The sequence below is a fragment of the Styela clava genome, chromosome 7 (assembly GCF_964204865.1).
Source record: "Styela clava chromosome 7, kaStyClav1.hap1.2, whole genome shotgun sequence".
NCBI lineage: Eukaryota > Metazoa > Chordata > Ascidiacea > Stolidobranchia > Styelidae > Styela > Styela clava.
The window spans coordinates 1,626,595-1,647,666 of NC_135256.1; the positions used below are offsets into that span (position 1 = coordinate 1,626,595).

At 36.4% G+C, this 21,072-nt stretch overlaps 1 protein-coding gene across 5 annotated transcripts in view; it reads left to right on the top strand.

Annotated features, from left to right (window-relative positions):
* LOC120328560 (neprilysin-like) overlaps positions 1-19,991 on the top strand; it is a 54,199-nt gene extending 34,208 nt beyond the window's left edge. For all 5 annotated transcript variants that reach the window (XM_078114437.1, XM_078114438.1, XM_078114439.1 and 2 more), the window contains 12 exons: positions 6,625-6,718; positions 7,068-7,227; positions 8,065-8,154; positions 9,180-9,312; positions 9,859-9,951; positions 11,299-11,492; positions 12,085-12,238; positions 12,766-12,921; positions 14,416-14,481; positions 15,055-15,153; positions 15,845-15,921; positions 16,629-19,991. In XM_078114437.1, the coding sequence (XP_077970563.1) occupies positions 6,625-6,718; positions 7,068-7,227; positions 8,065-8,154; positions 9,180-9,312; positions 9,859-9,951; positions 11,299-11,492; positions 12,085-12,238; positions 12,766-12,921; positions 14,416-14,481; positions 15,055-15,153; positions 15,845-15,921; positions 16,629-16,737 (1,425 nt within the window). In that variant the 3' untranslated portion in view covers positions 16,738-19,991. The remainder of the gene's footprint in view (positions 1-6,624; positions 6,719-7,067; positions 7,228-8,064; positions 8,155-9,179; positions 9,313-9,858; positions 9,952-11,298; positions 11,493-12,084; positions 12,239-12,765; positions 12,922-14,415; positions 14,482-15,054; positions 15,154-15,844; positions 15,922-16,628) is intronic.
* The last annotated feature ends 1,081 nt before the right edge of the window (positions 19,992-21,072 follow it).

Genomic DNA, 21,072 nt, shown 5'->3' on the forward strand with positions numbered 1-21,072 from the left:
CGAAACTACCCGATAAGAGAAATTCTTGAATTAGCCAGACTCATAAAACAATAGCATAAGTATATTTCTGTCTCGTTTCGTCCCGAGAAATCGTGCGAATTTTAAAGATAGCAATGTTCGAATAATTCCACAAAAGGTAATCCCGTAGCGTGTGTACCATGCTAGAGTTAGGCCATAGTTTTATTTCGATTTTCCTTCTTTTAGTTCCATTATGAGTTCGAGAACTGTCTGTGTTAGCCAAGTGAATATACCCACTGCCCATAGGCTTCAGGGTACTCCCGTAGTATGTGCAACAAGATGACGGACACCGGAACGTAGTATGTGTACCAGGTTAGGATTAGGCCATAATTTCAGGTACAAATACTACGGGAGTCACTTGGTTAGACCCCGACATCGTAATCGAACTAAAATAAGGAAAATTGAAATAAAATGATGGCCTAACCCTAACCTGGTACACATACTACGGGGGCGCCGGCTTCAGTTCCTTAACACAACTTGATGTAAAGTAGGCGAACAAAATTAGTTACCCTGATATTGGTATAAACACTTCTGCAGCGCCCACATAAGTACTTAAGAAAAATTCCCCCATGTCCTTATGAGCGTTCGTAATGATTACAAAATTACGCAAAATCTCAGTTCTTGAAACCTTTTATTAGTTTAGTCATTAAGCTGGGCCGTTATCAGCTGACGTCCTAAACACATATTTGCGTTATATTCTTTATTGGGCGCTCCGGAAGTATTTGTACCAAGATGACGCACAGCCTGAACAGCCCTAACCTGGTACACATACTGTGTTCAGGTTGTGCACCATCTTAGTACGAGTACTCCCGGAGCACCTTTTATAGTTTATTTAATACAGCAATCGTTGAGTTACGTCAGTGGTTCTCAACCTTTTTTTCAAGCGACCCGAATATTTAAAAAATAAATTCTGTAAAATCATGTGACCCAAGGATATGCTCACATACAGTATCAAACCGCGTGTAGAGCGTTTACGGCCGCGGAATTAAATTACTAATACAAAACAATCATTTTCACATGAGATTTATCTCAAACCCGCACTAGTGCCATCAGTGAGTTGTTGAAATCATTCACCGTAGGCCATTCCAAATTGGCACTTCTCGAGGCTTGATTCTTACCATTACATGGCGGCTCCTGCCACGAACGAACCGCGGCGTCTGTTGGCATGGTTTTATGGCGCTATTACCGGTAACTTCATCAAGTCATGTAACAAATTTCAGTTTATCATGCGAAATTATATCAACTTAAATCTGAAACCTAACCCCAAATCCAGCAGAACTGTATCCATAAGGAAAATATTCTAACTTACCCGAAGTTTGTCATCATTAGGGGCAGTCCTGTCATTACAGCCTACAGGCCTTGGTTTGTGGCAGCACAATTTTACCCGCCTCCGCTTTCAATTTGCTGCCGTGGTACTTGGCCTCAATCCATTGGTTTGTGGCAGCTAAAAAGTCAGCCGCCATGGTTTGACCATAATGGCCATGATTTGGGAATCTCGTTTTCTCTTCAGACGCCACAAGTTGCTTAAAAACTGCACTCGCACTTCTCCGCGAGCCGCACATTTTTCCTTCGTGGGTCGCAGGAAGCAAACCCCAGGGTTAGACACATAAAAAAGATTTATAACAATAAAAACTTACGTTACGTACGAGGCTGTTAGGCATTCATAGTCAATACGAGTAATAAAATCCCTGTTAATTTTACGAGTTTTTCAACAGTGTCCTTGACAATCGATGATATAATATTTATCTAGCATTATCAGTAGATGATTACGCAATTTGATTTCCGATAATCGTTCGTACTTTATCACTGAATTATAAAACGTTGAGGTAATTTCTTGGCATTGCTGACATGCCGAAATTAACAAATAGAAACTGCAAATATTTTATATCAGAGACGGCGAACCACTAAAGCGACGGTACCCAAAAGGAGCGTCGCAAAAACAGATTTGTGTTAAACATAACTAAAATTATTTACCTATTTCACATATAGTGTTTATTATAAATGTTGTAGCAAGTAGTGTCTGTCTCTATTGTTACATAATAATAGTGGCAGATACTATGTATCGGAAAGTGAACAACATAGAAAGGTAAAATAAATTTATTGATTTATATACGATTGAAAATAAGAAACAATAAAACTTTTATAACAAATACAATATGTAAAACATTCTATCATATTTTGGTTATGTTTACCACAATTCTGTTAAATTTCGGGGCGCAATGAGCAAATCGTCCTTTGAGAACCTTTTGTGAAAGTTCAGTAACACAGAAATCGTTCGAGAAAGGGTAAAGGGTGCTCCCGAAGTATGCGAACCAAGATGGCGGACATCGGAACGTAACATGGGTAACAGGTTAGGGTTAGGCGATAATTTTTTTCCAATTTTCCTTATTTTAGTCCTCTTATCAGTTCGAAGACTAGTCAAGAGCCTCCCGTAGTATTTATACCTAAAATTATGGCCTAACCCTAACCTAGTACACATATTACATTCCGATGTCCGCCATCTTGGTTCGCATACTTCGGGAGCCCCGGGTAAAGAGTTCATCGAAAAAACAATTATTACGTATATTTGCTGTCATAAAGCACGTGGTTGTGATATAACAATTAGTCATACTTCAAGAGACATAATGAATTCCTATTATACCTTGATCAAATATTTGAAAAAGATAGAAGCTGTGAATCTGTTTGTGAATTAATAAAAAGGATAGAAAGAACAAATGCACGTAAGGTACCAGTACCGATATCATCCTTGAGTCAGGGTGGGCCAGATGCATATAATAGACATGATTACTGTGTCGGACTCAATATAAAAACTCAATATGGATACCTATAAAAAAAAACAAGAGAGCTATGCTCAAATATATGGACACGTAGCGTCACCCGATGGCAATAATTTTGATGACGTCATAGCGAATAGCCTCCTGGAGAAAATTTTCATCTTCAACCACTGAAAATTTCAAAGCAATTGGTCCAGTATTCGAAGAAAAAGGCAATTTTTTAAAAATGATGGAGACAAATAACAATAACAACAAAATTTTGAAACGATCGTTATGTCCACTAAACGTGCCAAAAAAAATAGACAAACGTCATAATGACCTCGATTGTTAGATTTCGCTCATTATCATTATATAAACGTTAGCTTTTTTAAATAACCTGTTTTTTTTTATAGTTTTTCATGTAGAGTTTTGAGCCTCGAAACAGTAACCAAGTCTATTATATGTATCTCGCTCACTCAGAAAAGTAATTGCCCGACTCTGATGTAGACTTATGCTAAGTTGATTGGAAACTACGCAATTTGAGAATTAAAATGCAACAAATAGGGCGAGATTGAATAAAAAAACGAGCCGTCTGATTAACGCTTCACTTATGGGGTAGCCATGTGACGGATCTCAGCCTTATTGGCCGGTTTGAACACGGATATCGGAACTGCATTTTAGCATCCTGCCCAACCCGTCACAGCCCTAGCTCAATCAAATACGAGTGCTGGAAGTTGCAAATTTTATCGTCTCTTCAGCGCCATCTCGCGATCAGCACATTTCTGCTCGCCCGAATCAAATTTAACACCATAAAACACCACTAAAACACCATATCTAGGTCGTCATGTATAGTATGTATACGCAAAACTAGCAAAGTTACTTTAATTGTTGTTTTGTACTTGAAGTTAAAAAAGGTGATAAAAAATGAAATTAATTTTATTATTACAAAATCTTAAACCCCGCACGATTCGATCCACATACGACCTAGCAATAGGTAGTACCTTCAATTGTTAATATACATGTACTTTGAAAGCAAAATGTAAGCTTGTTTATAACCTCATTTTTAGGAAGCCATTCAACGTGTGTTTGTCAATTATAATGTTTTTTCACATCACACTGGAGAGTCGGTCTGTGAAAATGCAAAAATATTTCCCAATTTCTGAGATAAAAAAAATTATACAGAAATTCATTTTAGCGTATTCAAGTCTTCATTAATAGACTGTTAAGCGTTTTAGCAGGGTTAATGACGTTTAGTGAAATCGATGCTTTTGAAAGGTTTTTTGAATAATTCTGGGTTTATTTTATCGCCGTAGATGTGTGCCAGGTTAGGGTTAGGCCATAATTGTCATACCGCTTTTCCTTATTTTATTTCTATTACGAGTTTGGGGACTATCTGTGTCAGCCAAGTGAATATACCCTCTGCCTATAGGTTTCAGTCCCTTTATATAACGTGATGTAAAGTAGGCGAACAAAATTAGTTGGTACACACACTAATTTAGCGCCACTATCAAAAGTGTTTTCGTGGATTGAAATAAAACAGCAAAATGCTAGGCAAAGCATCGGTTGCTAGAAAAAATTTGCAGTAATAGTCTATTAGCATTTTTTCATTCATTTTTAACCACTGAAAATTTGAAACCGAATGGTCCATTAACTGCGAAAAAGTCGATTTTCACAACAACAAAAATAATTTAGCAAAACGATAAATAAGTCCAATAATAGAATATGCGCAAATTCAAAGAAAAGACCTCCTGTCGTTTTACGATAGAACAAACATAATTGATTGAAATGTAAATATTTTTCATCCTAATACAAAGAGTTCATTCATAAATATTGCGGCTAGCGCCGTTCAAAGTGTATTCGTTCGAGTTTTCACGGCAGACGAAATAAATTCTCCCACGATTTTCCGCGCAATTAATACGTTGTATTAGTCTGGGAAAACATTTACATTTCAATAAATTTGTCTGTGATGTCGAAAAAGGCGGAAAACTTTTAATTTGCGGCGTCTTTTATGGGTGATGACAAATTAGTCTAGTTTACAATCGACTTCGACTCTGAAAAAATTATCGGAGATTATTTGTACAAAGCCCCTGCAAAAAACGCCACTGTCTAAAGTTACGTCTTACATAGCAATGATTGCGTGTACAAAGCTTTATTGGGAGGCAATATGAAAAAACTCAAGTATTACCCAAGTCTGTAAGTCAAGCCAACGGGAGGGTTACATGGGTCGAATTTTCCAACATGAACACAAATAGGTGTACTATGCGATATGCCAGTTTTTAAGTTTTTGTTTATATATATTCTTATGTAATCGGTAGTCAGGGCCAATTTTGGATCAAGTCCCCGCATCAAACGCAAAGCAGATTTGTGAACAACACCCGCCACGTTTTAAAATACTAAATCAGCAATCATCCAGCTTTGGTCAGTAAATTTAAATTTCCATCGCAATCTGCATTCCTAGTCCTCACCTTAACTCGATAATTAGGCTACTATTTATTTTTAATTCTGCGCGGTGGCGTTTTTTTTGACGGGGCTTTCTACAAAAAATCCCAGGTCAGTATACCTAGGGGGTCCCCACACCCTCTTTTGAAATGCAAATGTAAAAATTATTTTTTTTTGTATCATATATAGCTCGCTTGTAGACCCCCAATGCCTTTAACCCGCACGTTAGGACCCGGACCTAGCTGTTACGGTTTCTCTTGTCAATCAGAAATTTCTGGACTCCAGCCTTTTGAAAATTTTATTTCTAGCTACGTTGGAGCTGAACTTTTATTTCAGAGTCTGAGTCAATTGTAAGTGTTTCTGGTTTGCCGTCACCCATAAAATCCGCCGCAAATGAAAACTCTCCCGCCCTTTTCATTATCACAGACAAATTAATTGAAATGTAAATGTTTTCAAAGCCTAATACAGAGCGTTCATTCATAAATATTGTTTCGGCCGTAAATAATATCGCTAGAACATCCGTTTCATATTACGGGGGACGCTGGTTAAATATTTGGAGAAGGTGTAGCTATGAATATTACTGTGTGGTAACGTTTTGTCTGACCAAAGTCAGACTTCTTCAGACAAACGAATTACAATAATATTTTGAATTTTGTTGTTTAAGTAAATTTGCTATGGGCTAAGGTAACTGCTCAAAAAAGTTAAAAGGATCCCGGAAATACCAAAGCGACTGAAACTAAATAAACTAATATAAATAGGGTTAGTGATTTCCCTACACCCCCTATAGAGAATTTAGAGGTATTACACCACACTTAAATTCCTAACTTGAATATAATCGCATAAAATATCTAGAAAAGGGCGTGTATACCAAAGATGGCCAGTGAAATACATAACACAATTCTGTAATATACAAATAGTTTTATCGCCAAAAGAAAAATATTTACCACTCCCTAAATTTGGAAACTGGGGAGCATACTGGATATGGTGGTGCATTATGCGCACTCACTCGAAAAATAAAAGAAATTTGTCCTGAGAATTCTGTATTCCTCGCAGTTGGGCAAGTTCAACCCCCGGCCGATATCCGGCCCACCGAAGTGATTCATCCGCCCCACCTGTGTCTACTGAAATTACGACTATGGTTTTTATGAATATAAATTTCCGTTGAAAATATCGATGAAAATAACGTCATAATGACCCGGGTTGTTACATTGTGTTATTTATTATCATATACACGTCAGCCTGGCTTTGGTGAATAAACTGTTTTTATTCATATTTTTTCATATTGAGTTTTGAGTCATCGGTCCAGTAACCAAGTCTGGTCCACTCAGAAAAGTAATTGTCCACCCAACTGTAGTCCATGCAGTTGGGAGCATGCTAATAAATACTAAGAATCGTGCTTTTTCCGCATTTTCAGATGATCGCCCTTGAAACGGATCTGGCAAGCATCATGATGAAACCAGAGGACCGTCGAGACAGCTCAGCGATTTATAAGAAAAGAACAGTTCAAGGTTAGTAGTTACCACGAAGTTAGCGACACAATCTCTAATTAACTGTGCTTAACTATTAGGAACTTGAGCTTTTTTACGCTTCTTGCTTAACACAGGTACTTCAAGCAGGCGTAACGTAACAATTTTTGCCTATGTCATTTTAGACCCCCCACCCGACTAAGTCATTCAAAAATTATGTCACTACAACGTTCCGCCTTTTTCCGTAAATGAAGAATCAATTAATTATAAAAGGTTGCCAATGGAAACGTTAACTAGAAAGCTATTATTTTGCATTTTTGAAAATTTTATTATGGCGAGAGAACTGGTTTTTGTTTGCAAATTTTCAATTTTGTATTTTTCTGTATTTCAGCCATGTACGACGATATAGCATCCGATTTTGACTGGGAGAAATACCTCAACACAGCTCTTGATATCGTTCCAACAAAGGTGGAAAAATCACGTGACATGGTATCCTATGGCGACCAGTATCTTAGCAACTTCACAAAGGTTATTGCAAAATACGATAACGAGTAAGTTATGCTATCGTTTTTGTTTCTACGTGAACTACTTTTCTTTATTCTATACTTTTGCACCGGTGGGTACGCACGCATATAATGCAAGGGATTCCGTAGCTATAAAAAAAAAAGATAACTATTCTAAGGTATTCAAGAGTCTTGCTACACACTGGCACAAATATAGAGTGTTCATAAAGTCTCAATTTTTCAATTGCAAAGGAAATTTATTGATACCATATATTTTTTTGGCCTTCACAGATGTATTAATGTAGTAAAAATACTTGCACAGTTACGGATTGACAATGCGAGGATGGAACGAAAATGAATAAAAAGTTTCGAAATTTATTTAAACATTCAAAATGAGTCAAGATCAAATCTAACAAAGATTTTTATTTTTAAACAGCTTCACGCCCCCTCAAAAATTGTAAACGAACCCTTTGTGGGACGCGCCCCACCTTTTCGAACCACTACTTTAAACCTTACTTAAGGTCTGTTTACTCTTCTCATTTTGTAATCAATTTTATTTTTTGTTTTTATCAATTATTTGGGGCTCCCGAAGTATGCGAACCAAGATGGCGGACATCGGAATGTAATACGTGTACTAGGTTAGGCCATAATTTTAGGTATAAATACTACGGGAGGCTCTTGGCTAGTCTTCGAACTGATAATAGGACTAAAATAGGGAAAATTAGAAAAAAATTATCGTCTAACCCTAATCTGTTACCCATGTTACGTTCCGATGTCCGCCATCTTGGTTCGCATACTTCGGGAGCACCAAATATTTTATCGTCTGTTATGCTGATTATGGAGTCGAAATTAACTTATACTTATAACATACTTTTTAAATTGCAGGCTCATCCAGAACTACATGGTGTGGATGGTCCTTAAAGGCAGAGTTTCGTATCTCGGGAAAGAATACAGAGATACACAGGCTCCCTACAGGTATTATATAGCGTGTCCGAAAATTCGCCGTGGGAAATTTTGCCGCATAGGAAAATTCGCCGCATGAAAAATTGCCGCAAGAGCATTTTGCTGCAAAACAAGTCATTGTGATAGCATGAAAAATTGCTCCAAGAGTTAGGTTAAATGGGGTTAGGATATGCTTTTAAATAACGAATCATTTTTGCATAAAACGATACTCCCAAAATCTAACTGTTTTTATCACAAATATATACTTGTTTTATATTACAGCAAAATTCTCCTGTGGCAATTTTTTATGCGACGATTTTATGCGAAATTTCCTGCGGCGAATTTTCCGAGAACCATTATATATTGACCTTTTAAGAATAATACCAAACTCTGATTCGTCATATGATTAAGCCGTCTTATCAGCTCCGAATTTCGAATCGCCACGATCTTATTTTTTTGTCTGCCTGAAGGTCAAGATGAAGTCCTCATTTATTTTTCGTGTCGAATTTTTAAAATGCATTTCTAATATATGACTCAGATACACAGGCATTCCAAACTCTCTGTTAAAGAGGCGCTGAGTTTGCCTCACTGATTTATTAATTCTTGCCAAACAGCAATTTTGCACTTTATTTTTGCGTTAATCTTCTTGTCCGTCGTCCGTATGTGGGTTGATGAAAAATGCAAACAATACCTAAATTTGGTTTCTATTACATTTGAACCCACGTACATTTGAACCCATGACAATTGCACCTGTATGCTATTGCACCTATGGAATTTTTTTTTGTTTCACGGATAGTTAAACCCATACTAACCCTAACCCATGGGTTTTAGCACCCGCATATAGATTGAACCCGTGGATATACACATGGGTTCAAATGTACATGGGTTCAAATGTACGGTCACCCCTAAATTTTACTACTTATCCATACCATGTTTTCTGAAGAAATGAACGATCTATGATGAGTACCTGAAAAGCAAATCAAAATAAAAGTGTATACTTACTTTTGAGACACCCTGTATTATAAATTTGTTAATTTATACCTTATACCTTTCCCCAGACTCGCAGTGTCCGGTACATCAGCTGAAAAAGCTCGCTGGCAAACTTGTTCAGACAATTCAAACAGCAGATTTCCGATGCCGGTTGGTGCTTTATTTGTGCAAGAAAAATTCGCAGAAGAAAATAAGCAAGTGGTGAGTATGGTTTGAATTTAAACACGCAGTGAATCACTTTTTCAGATTGTCGTAGTTGGTGCCAATCGGTTTTCCGCTCAACTAATGGATTTAACGATTTCCAAGTTATATCCTTTATTTTTTCAATTTTTTTTCGGGTTCCATGATCCAGAAGTGAATAGACCATTGGTGTGGCGTAGACGATTTTTTGAGGAGGCGTGAAGCTAATTAAAAATAAAATATTTGGTATTTAATCTTGCCCGCCTTATTTTGGATATTTACATTTCTTTAATGTTTAGGGATTGCAATTTGATCCACGTATTTTCAACGAATTTTTTGAATAAAAGATAGCTTCGCTTTACTATCTGATATTTGTAGCTTATTGTTAGTTATTTTCGAGATGGGGCGCGAGACTTGTCGAATTCTAAAAAGGGGGGCGGCTTAAAAAGTTCGAGATCCACTGAAATATTATTCGTCTTGTACAGTTCTCAGCTAGCTTATGCCCATTAACGCGAGACAAGCGGTTCATGTCAATACGATCATAAATTACATTTATTTCTCCTTCAGACTGAAACTATGGTTGAAAACATCCGGACTGCTTTTATCAACTTCCTACCCGGGAACGAATGGATGGACGACGATACAAAAACACAGGCAGAGGTAAGTAGCGTTATGCTTTGTATTATATTTAAATATTGACTGCGGACTCACGGCTAAGTCTTTACTCTGAAACTTCCTCCGACTACCCAGAAAATCGAAATTAGAATTTTGGGCTTCTTTCATGAACTGTTTCGAACGCATTGATGCTTAATTAATTATACGTTACAGCCATTTGGGGGGGCGGTCCCCTCTCGCGGTCCGCGAATAACCTTTTCCTTCTAATTTTGGCACCGGGTTAATGAACTTAGGGAGCCACTGACCCACCCGTTAAATATGCTAACAACCAAAACATTTGTTCATCATTAGAAACATGTGTTTAAATACCCCAAATTACAATTCAGTTTCAACTGTCACAGTTATCATGTTTAGATCAATGGTTTTCAAATATTTGAATTCTTGTTTCACTGTTAAAATTCTGAAAATCCGACTTTTGGGAAAAGTTGATTTGAATTCCCGACTATAGTAAGTTTAAAAACGATACGGCTCCAAGATAAATTAGAGATGTGCCGTCACCACTTTTGTGGCCGATATCAATACCAAACAAAAAAAACGCCGTATCGATATTCCCGAACTATGTAATTAGTATTATAATAGTACACTGGTATTCGATTATTACATTATTACATAATTACCAATACATCTCTGACGTGAACATGCCAAACTCCGAACCACGCACATATCGGAAGGGAAACTAGGTATTTCCACAGAAGGGCAAGAGGGTTGAGAGTCTTTGAAATGGGAATCATAAAAGTTCGAGAACCATATAGGACTGCCTGGTCTATACATCGCAATAAATCGGTGGCATTTTTTTTCTTCTGGCGTGGGTGTTGATATCACGTCACAAAAATTTAAATAACGTGACAATGTCTAATATAACTGTGTAAAGAACAAGAGAGCTACGCCCAAATATATGGACACGTCTGTTCGCAGTACAGTACGGTTTACCGTACCGTCAGATCACAGTCTACAAATATATTCACACCAAGCGAAGCAGTACAGTAGGACAAAAAATGGCGTCCGATGTCCGCAGAACGTTTAATGACGTCATAGCAAACAAAAACAAATCTCACAGAGCTAACAGAAATATTTAAAATGAATAAAAGTAATAGCCTTCTGGGGAAAAATTTTATCTTCAACAACTGAAAATTTCAAGGCAATTGGTCCAGTATTCGAAGAGAAAAGCGATTTTTATAAAAATGATGGAGACAAATAACAATAACAACAAAATTTTGAAACGATCGTTATGTCCACTACGTGTCCAAAAACAGCAAACTAGATTATCAGTAGATATTTATTATGAGAAGGGGGTGCATATTACGTCAAAATATTTGATGTTACTTTTCACAGAAAAAGGCCAATCAGATTACTCCAATAATCGCTTATCCTGACTATATCTTGGACAAAGAAGATCCGAAGATGGACAATGAGTACACCGCAGCTAATGTGGCCACTGACGAATATTTCCAGAACATGCAAAACATGATTTACTTCAAAAACGTTGAAAACATGAAGAAATTGGACAAAGATGTCGACAGAGAAGAGTAAGAGTTAATCTATTTTTTATATGACGTTTATTTACAATTTTTGCTCCGACTAAGGACCTGTACCACCTTCCTCTTTTTCATAGTTTTCTACTATTAATTTATCTGGAATCCTGCGCATTTAATCAAATTGCTTCAACAGATTGCATTTAAATATTTTTCTCAAAAACTAATGACGCCATATGCGTTGTCATCATTGTTGAAATGTGAAACTAAGTACGTCATTATACATTACGTCATCATTGTTGGAATCACGTAATCCATATGTCCATCGTTATTTTTTTACTATTCACTGAATTGGAATCGCATGCACTAACCTAATTGCTTCAGCGTATTCTATTTTAAGATTTCAAAAACCAGTGACGTCATATATGTCGTCAATCGTCATCATTTTTTAAATGAAAAACTAAGTTTGACATTGTACATGACGTCATCGTTATTTAAATGAAAAATCAATGACGTCATTTTAAATAAGTACACGTCATCATGATTGGAATAAAATTACGTCATTGTATATATGTCATCATTAGTTTCTACTATCTCCTTATATTAATTCATATGCACTAACTAAACTGCGTTATTCTATATCCAGATGGATCACAGGGCCTGCGGTAGTAAACGCGTTTTATGCTCCAACAAGGAACCAGATTGTTTTTCCAGCAGGAATTCTGCAGCCTCCCTTCTATGATGAGGGCCAACCTAACTCTATGAACTACGGTGGGATTGGAATGGTCATTGGTCATGAGGTGAGTTTCTCAGTAGCGCAGTGTTGATAGCAAAAAGCAAAGAATAAAAACCAGAGATGGGTTAGGTTTTTGGATAGGATTTTGAGAAAATAAACTTTATAAACAATATTGACAGTGTTACAAGAACAAAAGTGGAGAACGATAACCCTCGCGGGAAAACTCAATTTTATCACAGAATCAACAAATTCCTTGAGCTATTTTTCAGCTAAAACATCAAAATCTGGTTTCAGTTTGGTTGTGACAGCATCAGGCGGGCCAGATTAAATTACCCAACGGGCCGTATTTGGCCCGCGGGCCTTAGTTTGCACATGTCAGATATAAACTCATGTCCACTAACTCACCCGAGTGAAATAAATGGAGTAAATAAGCACATCTTAGACTATCACGATCAACACCCCGCTTTCGAAGATTATTAAAACCTTCTGGTCTTTTATAAATATATCAAATTTTACCGTTAGCCCCCTGGATGGGCTGAGATTCCAGTTCGAGAAACGCTAAGTAAGGCATGAAATCTCTTTTATTTTAAGATCACGCACGGATTCGATGACAGTGGCTCGCAGTACAACGGTATTGGAAACTTGGAAAACTGGTGGAGCAATTCGTCCAGAACTAACTTCGAAGGCAAAGCAAAATGCATGGAAGAACAATACTCGGGCTACTACTGGGAAGATGCCCAACAAAATGTAAGATAATAGGAGTGTGGAATATTAGATTGGCAGCAGGGCTACTCAACTATTTTTGACCAAGGTCCGCACACAAAACTTCAAAATTATTTGGGTCCGGTCTTCCCAGAAATTATATTTCGGCATCCTTAAACGCGCACTTCCTCGGCCGGCTAACGATTATTAGATAATCAAGATTGTTTATTATGATGTTGTAGTTATTTTCATATATATTTAAAACTCTAAAAGTCATTTTATAAAAAGGAATTCAAAAAGTGGGGCTAATGATTCAAAATAAAGAATTAGGTGCGGTCCGAATCAAATACTCGAAAGGTTCGGATTCGGGCCGCAGTCCGCCAGTTGAGTAGCACTGGTGTAGAATATTAGATTGGCATATTTTTAGACGTACAGGGCGACCCCCCTAAAACAAAACCCCGATCATTTGGAACCTATTCTAAAGAATTGGTTCTCAAACTTTTCAAGCCGCGCCCCCTTTTTAGAAGTTGTCAAGTCTCGCGCCTCATCTTAAAAAATAAGTAGCTAACTATAACCTACAAATAAAAAATAGTAAAGCGAAAGTATGCTTTATTCAAAAAACATGTTAAAAATATGTGAGTAAAACGTAAATATCAAAAATAAAAAAAATGTAAATATTTAAAATAAGGCGGACAAGATCAAATTTAACCAATATTTCTACTTTTAATTAGCTTCACGCCCCCACAAGAAATTGTCTACGCCCCCTTGTGCCACCCACTGTTTGCAAACCACTGTTCTAATGAAAACATACCTTTTGATCAAAGCAGTCTAGATCCCTGAAACTGAAACTTTCACCGAGGAATGAATTTAGAACATATTTTAGAGAAAACCCAACTTTTGCGGAAAGCAGTCTAGATCCCTGAAACTTTCGGGTGTAATCATACACAAACAGGTTAATGGGCGAATACTGATTCCTCGCGACTTGCCAATGATAACACAACGTTTTTTTTGTTTACCTATTTAAAATCTCTTATCACAATAATGAAATTTACCCCTAAGAGTGTAGAACCTAGAATTCAATTTACCCCAGGTTAAGAAATACTATTCTAGAAAGAACATAACTTCCAAGCAAAACTTCCTTCACAGATTACTGAAACTTATAAGGTATATTCACACACAAACAGTCCTGTATTCCAGGGGTTTTATTATTTTGCACTAGCATTAAACTTGCTAAACTTTAAAAATCATTTTGTTTTGCCTGTATTAGATTTGCTTTTATATATAATTATAGTTAATACTATTCAGACAACAAAACACAATCAACTATCCCACATTGGGTTTTCTCGGGACTCCGACCTCCTCCAGCTCCACCATGAAGGTTTGAAAACACTGCACTGGGTCTTCGTGTCCATAATAAATAAACAATGAGAGTATGACCATCTCATCGGAGTTGAATATTAAATATATTCTCCAATTGTTTCTACAATCTGGAATAAGTGTTATACTTTTCGCTAACCGGAAAATCTATTTTATTTACAGTTGAACGGAAAACTAACCCTTGGTGAAAACATTGCTGATAATGGCGGAATAAGACAAGCTTATGACGTAAGTTGATGACGTATATTATATATTTCTATAAAATATTGTGACGTAAGTTTCTGGAGTATGAAATGTATTCGTATGTTATATTATGGTGTGGGTTGATGACGTATCTTACGTATTTCTATATAATATTATTATGACGTGTTGATGACGTTTATTATGTATTTCCATCTAATATTATGACGTGGTAGATGACGTTTATTATGTGTTTTCAACTAATTATATGACGTGGTTCATGACGTTATTTTAAGCATTTCTATGTAATGCTATGACGTGAATTGATTACGTATATTATGTATTTACATTTAATGTTATGACGAGAGGGTTGACTTATGTATATTACGTATTTCTATGTTGTATTATGACGTGGGTTCATGACTTATATTGCGTATTTTAATATAATAATGTGACGAGGGTTGATGACGTATATTACGTAATTTTATGTAATATTATAATATAAACTTTCATCAATTTTGCTTGGATGCTACGCTATCTTACACTTATTATAGGCTGAAGCTAGTCACTATTACCTTAAATTCAACTTTGCTTTGCTAATAAATCTCTTTCTCACTACAGGCTTACCAAACATGGAGACAGCAGAACGATGCAGATCTTCTGTTGCCAGGGTTACAAGAATTCTCACAAGACCAATTGTTCTTTCTCAGTATGGCGCAGGTGAAATCTACTCAACTGAAATTGACAGTTGATCCTAAAAACCTTTCTATTCACACATTTTATTCCTTTTTTCTCTATTCATTTTCTCTGATCTGGTCCAAGGTTGGTTAGTTAGTTCTACGGGAATATGATGCGGAATTCCTTAACCTATATCGTGTCAGTGGCGAGGCAATAACTTATTACCTAAATATCTTTAATCTGCAACACATCCGCCACCGAGATTGTAATCAATAGTACAGACTCACACAGAAAAAGGGTGTAATGCGAGTGGAAAAGTGATGGTTAGTGATGGGCTTTTCGAATCGAATAGTAAATTATTGGAATCGGTACAGACAAAAATTTTGAATCCTCTGCATCTTGTTTTTTTATTGGTCGCCAAAGGTCGGGGTGAATTCCTATTTATTTTTATTGGAGTCATATTTTTACAATGCAATTCTAGCATGTGAGTCTTTTTTGTCCTTAGCGAGTTATTGAGGAATTATGCTTTAATCGTGTGTGACAACTCAGCATACTGACTGAGTGATGAACTATGTTTTTAAAAATTTAAGTGCCTGGAGAACCCATCACAATAGGAAGTCAAATACAATTGATTTTTTTTAAAGTACTCGAGATTCGATTTAAAAAAAAATATTCGAAAACATCAGGTATTCGAAAATGCCCGGTTTTAATGCCGGTGTGTAATGTTTTTCAGGTTTGGTGTGGTGTGTACAGGCCGGAGTATGCGACAAGATTGGCTGCAACGGACTCGCATAGCCCTGGAATTTATAGGTAAATATAATAAAGACAATTCCCCTCTGTGGAAGAGCATTTTTATACAAGCAAAAAAGAGTATAAAGATTTCAAGTTCATTGTCCTTCAAACTTTATTCATCGTGACTTACGTGACACGGCCAAATGTTGTCGTGACCCTTGAAAACTAGAATAAAATTAACAAGGCCTTCAATGAGACAGATGAGCTTGCATATTCTCGCACATGAGATCGAATTTCAGTTCAGTTTCGGTGATGATGGGTCTCAGTAATGGTTCCAAATCTTTAAAATATGATCTATATTCTGTTTAAATACAAGTAAGTGTCGGAAATTATTTTTACCAAGACACCTGTTGAGCCCTTTTGCAACCCAATGGGGGGGTCAGTGCCCCAAGTTTGAAGAGCCCTGAACAAGCTCATGAGAACAAGATTCTCAAGAATGATTAAACACTGATAGAAGACACAAGTTGATCCGAATGATTGAACTTTTTATATCGACAGGGTCATCGACAGTTAGTTGAGAATTCCACTTTTTAAATACCACTGGATAACTTTACGAATTTACGGAGAGTTACAATATATTATAATTCAAAACCGTGCAAAACCCGTAAATAAACAATAAAAAATCTAGCTAAAACGTGAAAAAACTCACTAAAAATTAGATCGATGAGAATGTATCAGAAACAGTGGTAAACTGCTTCTCATACGTAATTTTTTGATATCGACAGGGTTATCGGATCTCTCTCCAACTTCGACAAATTCGGCGATGCTTACAGTTGCAGCAAAGGAACAGACAACATGTATCCAAATGAAGAAGATACTTGTCGAGTTTGGTGATCAAACCATGAATCGTCAATTTTAGAAAAACTGTAAACTTACGATAATACGGATGTCATAAAAAGTGTTCCCATTTCCAAAACCAGGCGGCTGCTATGGCTTAATTAGTTCCTATTTTTAAATAGGGTATTGGTAATATCTGAAAAACGCTGTAAAATAAGAAAAAAGTACTTTAAATAAGATAAATGGCTTTTAAACATGTTCACTAATTTTCTACGAGTTAGGTTTTGGTCTAGTAGCCGCAATCATTCGAATGTCATAATAAGCGTCCCTATTGTCAAATTGAAGTCCTAAAAATTACTGAAAAACGATTTTTTAAGAACCAAAAGAGGTTTGATTTCCTGGATTTTAGAATATTTCCATTCATCAATGACGAACAACGCTCTGACCCACTAATATCTGAATGTCATACAAAGCGTTACCAATCTTAAATCCGCCACACATGAACACTTATTAAGTTCTACACCCAGCCCCAGCATAAAAGAAAAATATAGAACTTTAACAATTACAAAAACAAGAGCCTTCTAAATTTTAGTCGTAAAACACCCAGTTCTCTAAACCTAAACTCTTTGCGTTTTTCAGTGATTATAAATGCCCAGGCATGCCCATTATTACTCTTTACCGAATATAAAAAAAACGAAAGACAATGAAATCTTGATCGATTTACATTTTTTCTAAAAGTGACGAAATCTTCATCAAATCATTGATTTGTTTCTATTGAAACACTGGTGAATCAAACAATAATGACGTCATAAATGAATAATGATGTCATAATTACTCGTTCCAAATCATATATTATTATGTAATAGTTCCATTTAATTAGAATTTTTATATTACTCAATATTGTTTAATTTTTCTTCAGTTACGCATGGCCGTCGAATATACATAACCTCATACAATTATCTGTTTCTTTCACAATATAGTACAGCAGGTCTTCTCAACTGTTTTACCAAAGATCTGTAAACAAAACTTTAAAATAACTTGAGTCTATTCTATTTTGACATCCTTGAACGCTCACTTCTCTGGCCGTATAATGATTATTCGCTGATCAAGATAGCGCTATTCACATTGTTTATTGTTTTGTTACAGTCATTTTTATAAATAGTCAAATGCAAATATGAGCAAATTATAAAATAACCATTAAAACTATAAAGTCATAAATAAAGCCTTCACATATCCAAAGTGGGGCCAATGATCTAAAACAGGAGTGTGCAACATTTTTTGTCGGCGGGCTATATAACAAACTTCTGACATCTAGCCGGGCCATTCAAAAAATTCAATTTCCTTCGGGTACACAATGAATTAAAAAATTCTCACCACAAAAAGGCTATAGCTTAGTCTTACAGTAACAAAGGCAAAAAGACGAAAGATTTAAAATTATGGATTTTAACCCGTGTGTGCGCTTTTTTAAACATAAACTGTTAGGTTAGAATTTGATGCTTGGTAGGAAAATATCGGAGTGTTGACAAGGGCCAGACTTATTGTCTTGGCGGGCCAGGTTATGGCCCGCCGGCCGCCTGTTGCACACCCCTGATCTGAAATAAGAAATTAAGTACGGTCCGAATCGAATACTGGGAAGGTCCGGATTCGGCCCGCCAGTTGAGTATCCCTGCCCTACAGTATAATCTTGAAATTCACCCAGTCCAGTATCGACTTTCAAAAATTCAAACAGAACTTTCAGTGGCATATTATCCGCCCTTTTCCTTATTGTAATTCAGAATAGGGATCTTGCCTTTGCCAACCTTGCAAAAAATTGGACAGGTATTAAAATTTGTACCATATCTATTTTGACATTACTTTTAAATGGGGCCTTAAATGGGGAGATAATTTTGAAAATGCAGCACGATTTGTTTTGATACTAGTTTAATTCTGGTAATTCGTATAGTCATTGTATATTTTAATTTTATTATTGAAATTACATTTTTGCGCAGTTATGACGTTTTCGCAGTTGTGAAGTTTTTCCACGCTATTCCTCTGCCCATTTCTAGACAATTTATAATTATGAGGCATGCCTCAGTTCAAGAGCAATCCTGGGGGTTTTAACTATGAAATTATCAGTAATGTCTTATTTGTCAGTATTTGCCCCCCTCTCGTGACCGGAAACGGGTATTATGACGTCAGGTTTCTAACATCATGGTGTTTTATTACAGCCTTTAGTTTTTCAAGTGTTATAAAATGTATAATCAACCCAACGAAACAACTCCAAATGACGAAATTCAAGATAAATTATCCATCAACTCCAGTGTCTCAACAGAATCCTTATTGATTTCTGCTCTGCCCAATCGCTTCTTTCTCAAATGAATGCCTCAAAATTCACGGTAATTTTTCCAAACAAAGTTTAATACCCGGCAATAAACTCTCAAGTTTGGGACTTCCTGTACGGTATACTTTAAAATACGTTTTCTTTGATTTGCTATGAATTTCAGCAATGACGCTATTATGATTGATCAGGAATCCGTATTTTTTTTTGCTCGATCCCTTATTTACCCGTTTCGCAGATGCATCAAGAGAATATTCTTCCTGACATAGCAAAAGATCTTCTATATATGATATTATGGTGTTTCAAGACAATTTAATTTCAATCTTTTCCCAATTTTGGTAAAGTTGGCTACCTCGATACTAACAATCCACATTACGTCCGTATGTTTTAATGAGCTTCTGGCATTTTGGTTGCTCGCTTCGTTTAACTGAGTACGCATGACCTAGCTTTGAACAAACGAGTTGTTCCATATGCGAATTATCACAAGGTCCCCAAATTATTTCCGCCTCTCCCCCCATCTGTTCCATTTGGACGATGTCATTCGCCAGTCAATACAGACTCAACCGTTTTTCCCAAAATGCTTCCCACGGGCGAATTACGCTCCTCGAAACAATTTAGTATGGCCTCCCGGACTTGTGAAACAGTTCAACCCTTTATGTTTTTGCGTTCTAGATACTGCCGGTTGTTACGTCATTATCATAGTTCTAGCCCGTGTATATAACGTAACAATTCAATTATAACGGTATCTTATTATCGGTACCGGTATCAGCTCCTTGCAGGCGCTCCCCTTTCCCGTCCTCGAATGTTCTTCTGCTTCTAATTTGTCCCGGTAAATCCACTTTTGGAAACCACTGACAATCTAGTCGCGGCGACTCCATTTGTATGACAAACCAACCATGTGATTCGGTTTTGTTTTAATTTTTCGATTTTAATTTCATATTTTTGATTTTTGTGTGATATTAATTTTATAAAATACTATTAAAGATATACAGAATGAGTTTGTTGTTGCTTTTTGTAAGGTGAGGGGTCAACGTGGAACAGGAAGTACTACAACGAGAGATATACCACTGCATTTGTCCTGGGGATATGCAGAAAAAATTCGCGCTAAACATTCACCAAAAGTTCGTTTGTCGCGAGACTTTGAGTACATTGAGTTCATACGGTCGGGAGTCGTTGGACCCGACCTTTTCAGTGCTATAGGACTGTTAAAAAAATTTTAACGTGGTAAAGTACAAATTCAATTTTCTTACCCGACTAAGCAGTGCCGTATCTACGTAAGTAAAGCAATATTACATTCAGATTGTATATTACAAACACTCACCTCTGAACGGAAGTGCAGCTGTAGTAATAAGGTAACATCAATTAATATCAACTATTTATTTATCTATAAATCCAGTCAGTCCAGATACCTGCAAACCACTCTGACCAGAATGATTTTGATGATACTTTTTTCACTTTTCATGAATATTATAAATCTCGCTCAATGTGTCAGATCTTTGATTTTCGATTACTACAACTAAACTAAAACTACTGAGAAGACAAAATGGTCATAGAGGTATTTGATTTGTACTGGAATTTCCGAAACACAAGTAAAAACAAACAAAAAACTTGCCAAAACTGAATAACGAGCTAATGTTGACAACCATGCCTAAAAATCTGTTTGATTTACAAAAGTGTCCGAATGGCTGCTAAACGTCTATTGTTACGTCACATTTTGCATCTCGCCGATTAGCTAATTATGTAAGGAAGTCGATGCTCGAGGAAACAAATACGGTCAAGTATTTAATTAAATATATCTCACAAGGTTTATATATTTTTGTTTATTGAATCTATTTTATACAGCTATGTTCAGCATACTTTCGCTTTGTTCAGAATGGGGTTTCGGAAAACGGGGTTAAAATATCTCGTCTCGGCCTTTCTATCTATATATTTGAGCATTGTTTTTTTCATCCCCCCTTTTTTGTGATGGTGACTTAGATGACTTAGTTTCTAAACACAGTTGTTCAATGTACCTGTCGGTTTTGGTGAGGACGTTTGAAGCCAGATTATCTAGCGGCAGCTTGAATGAAATCCAT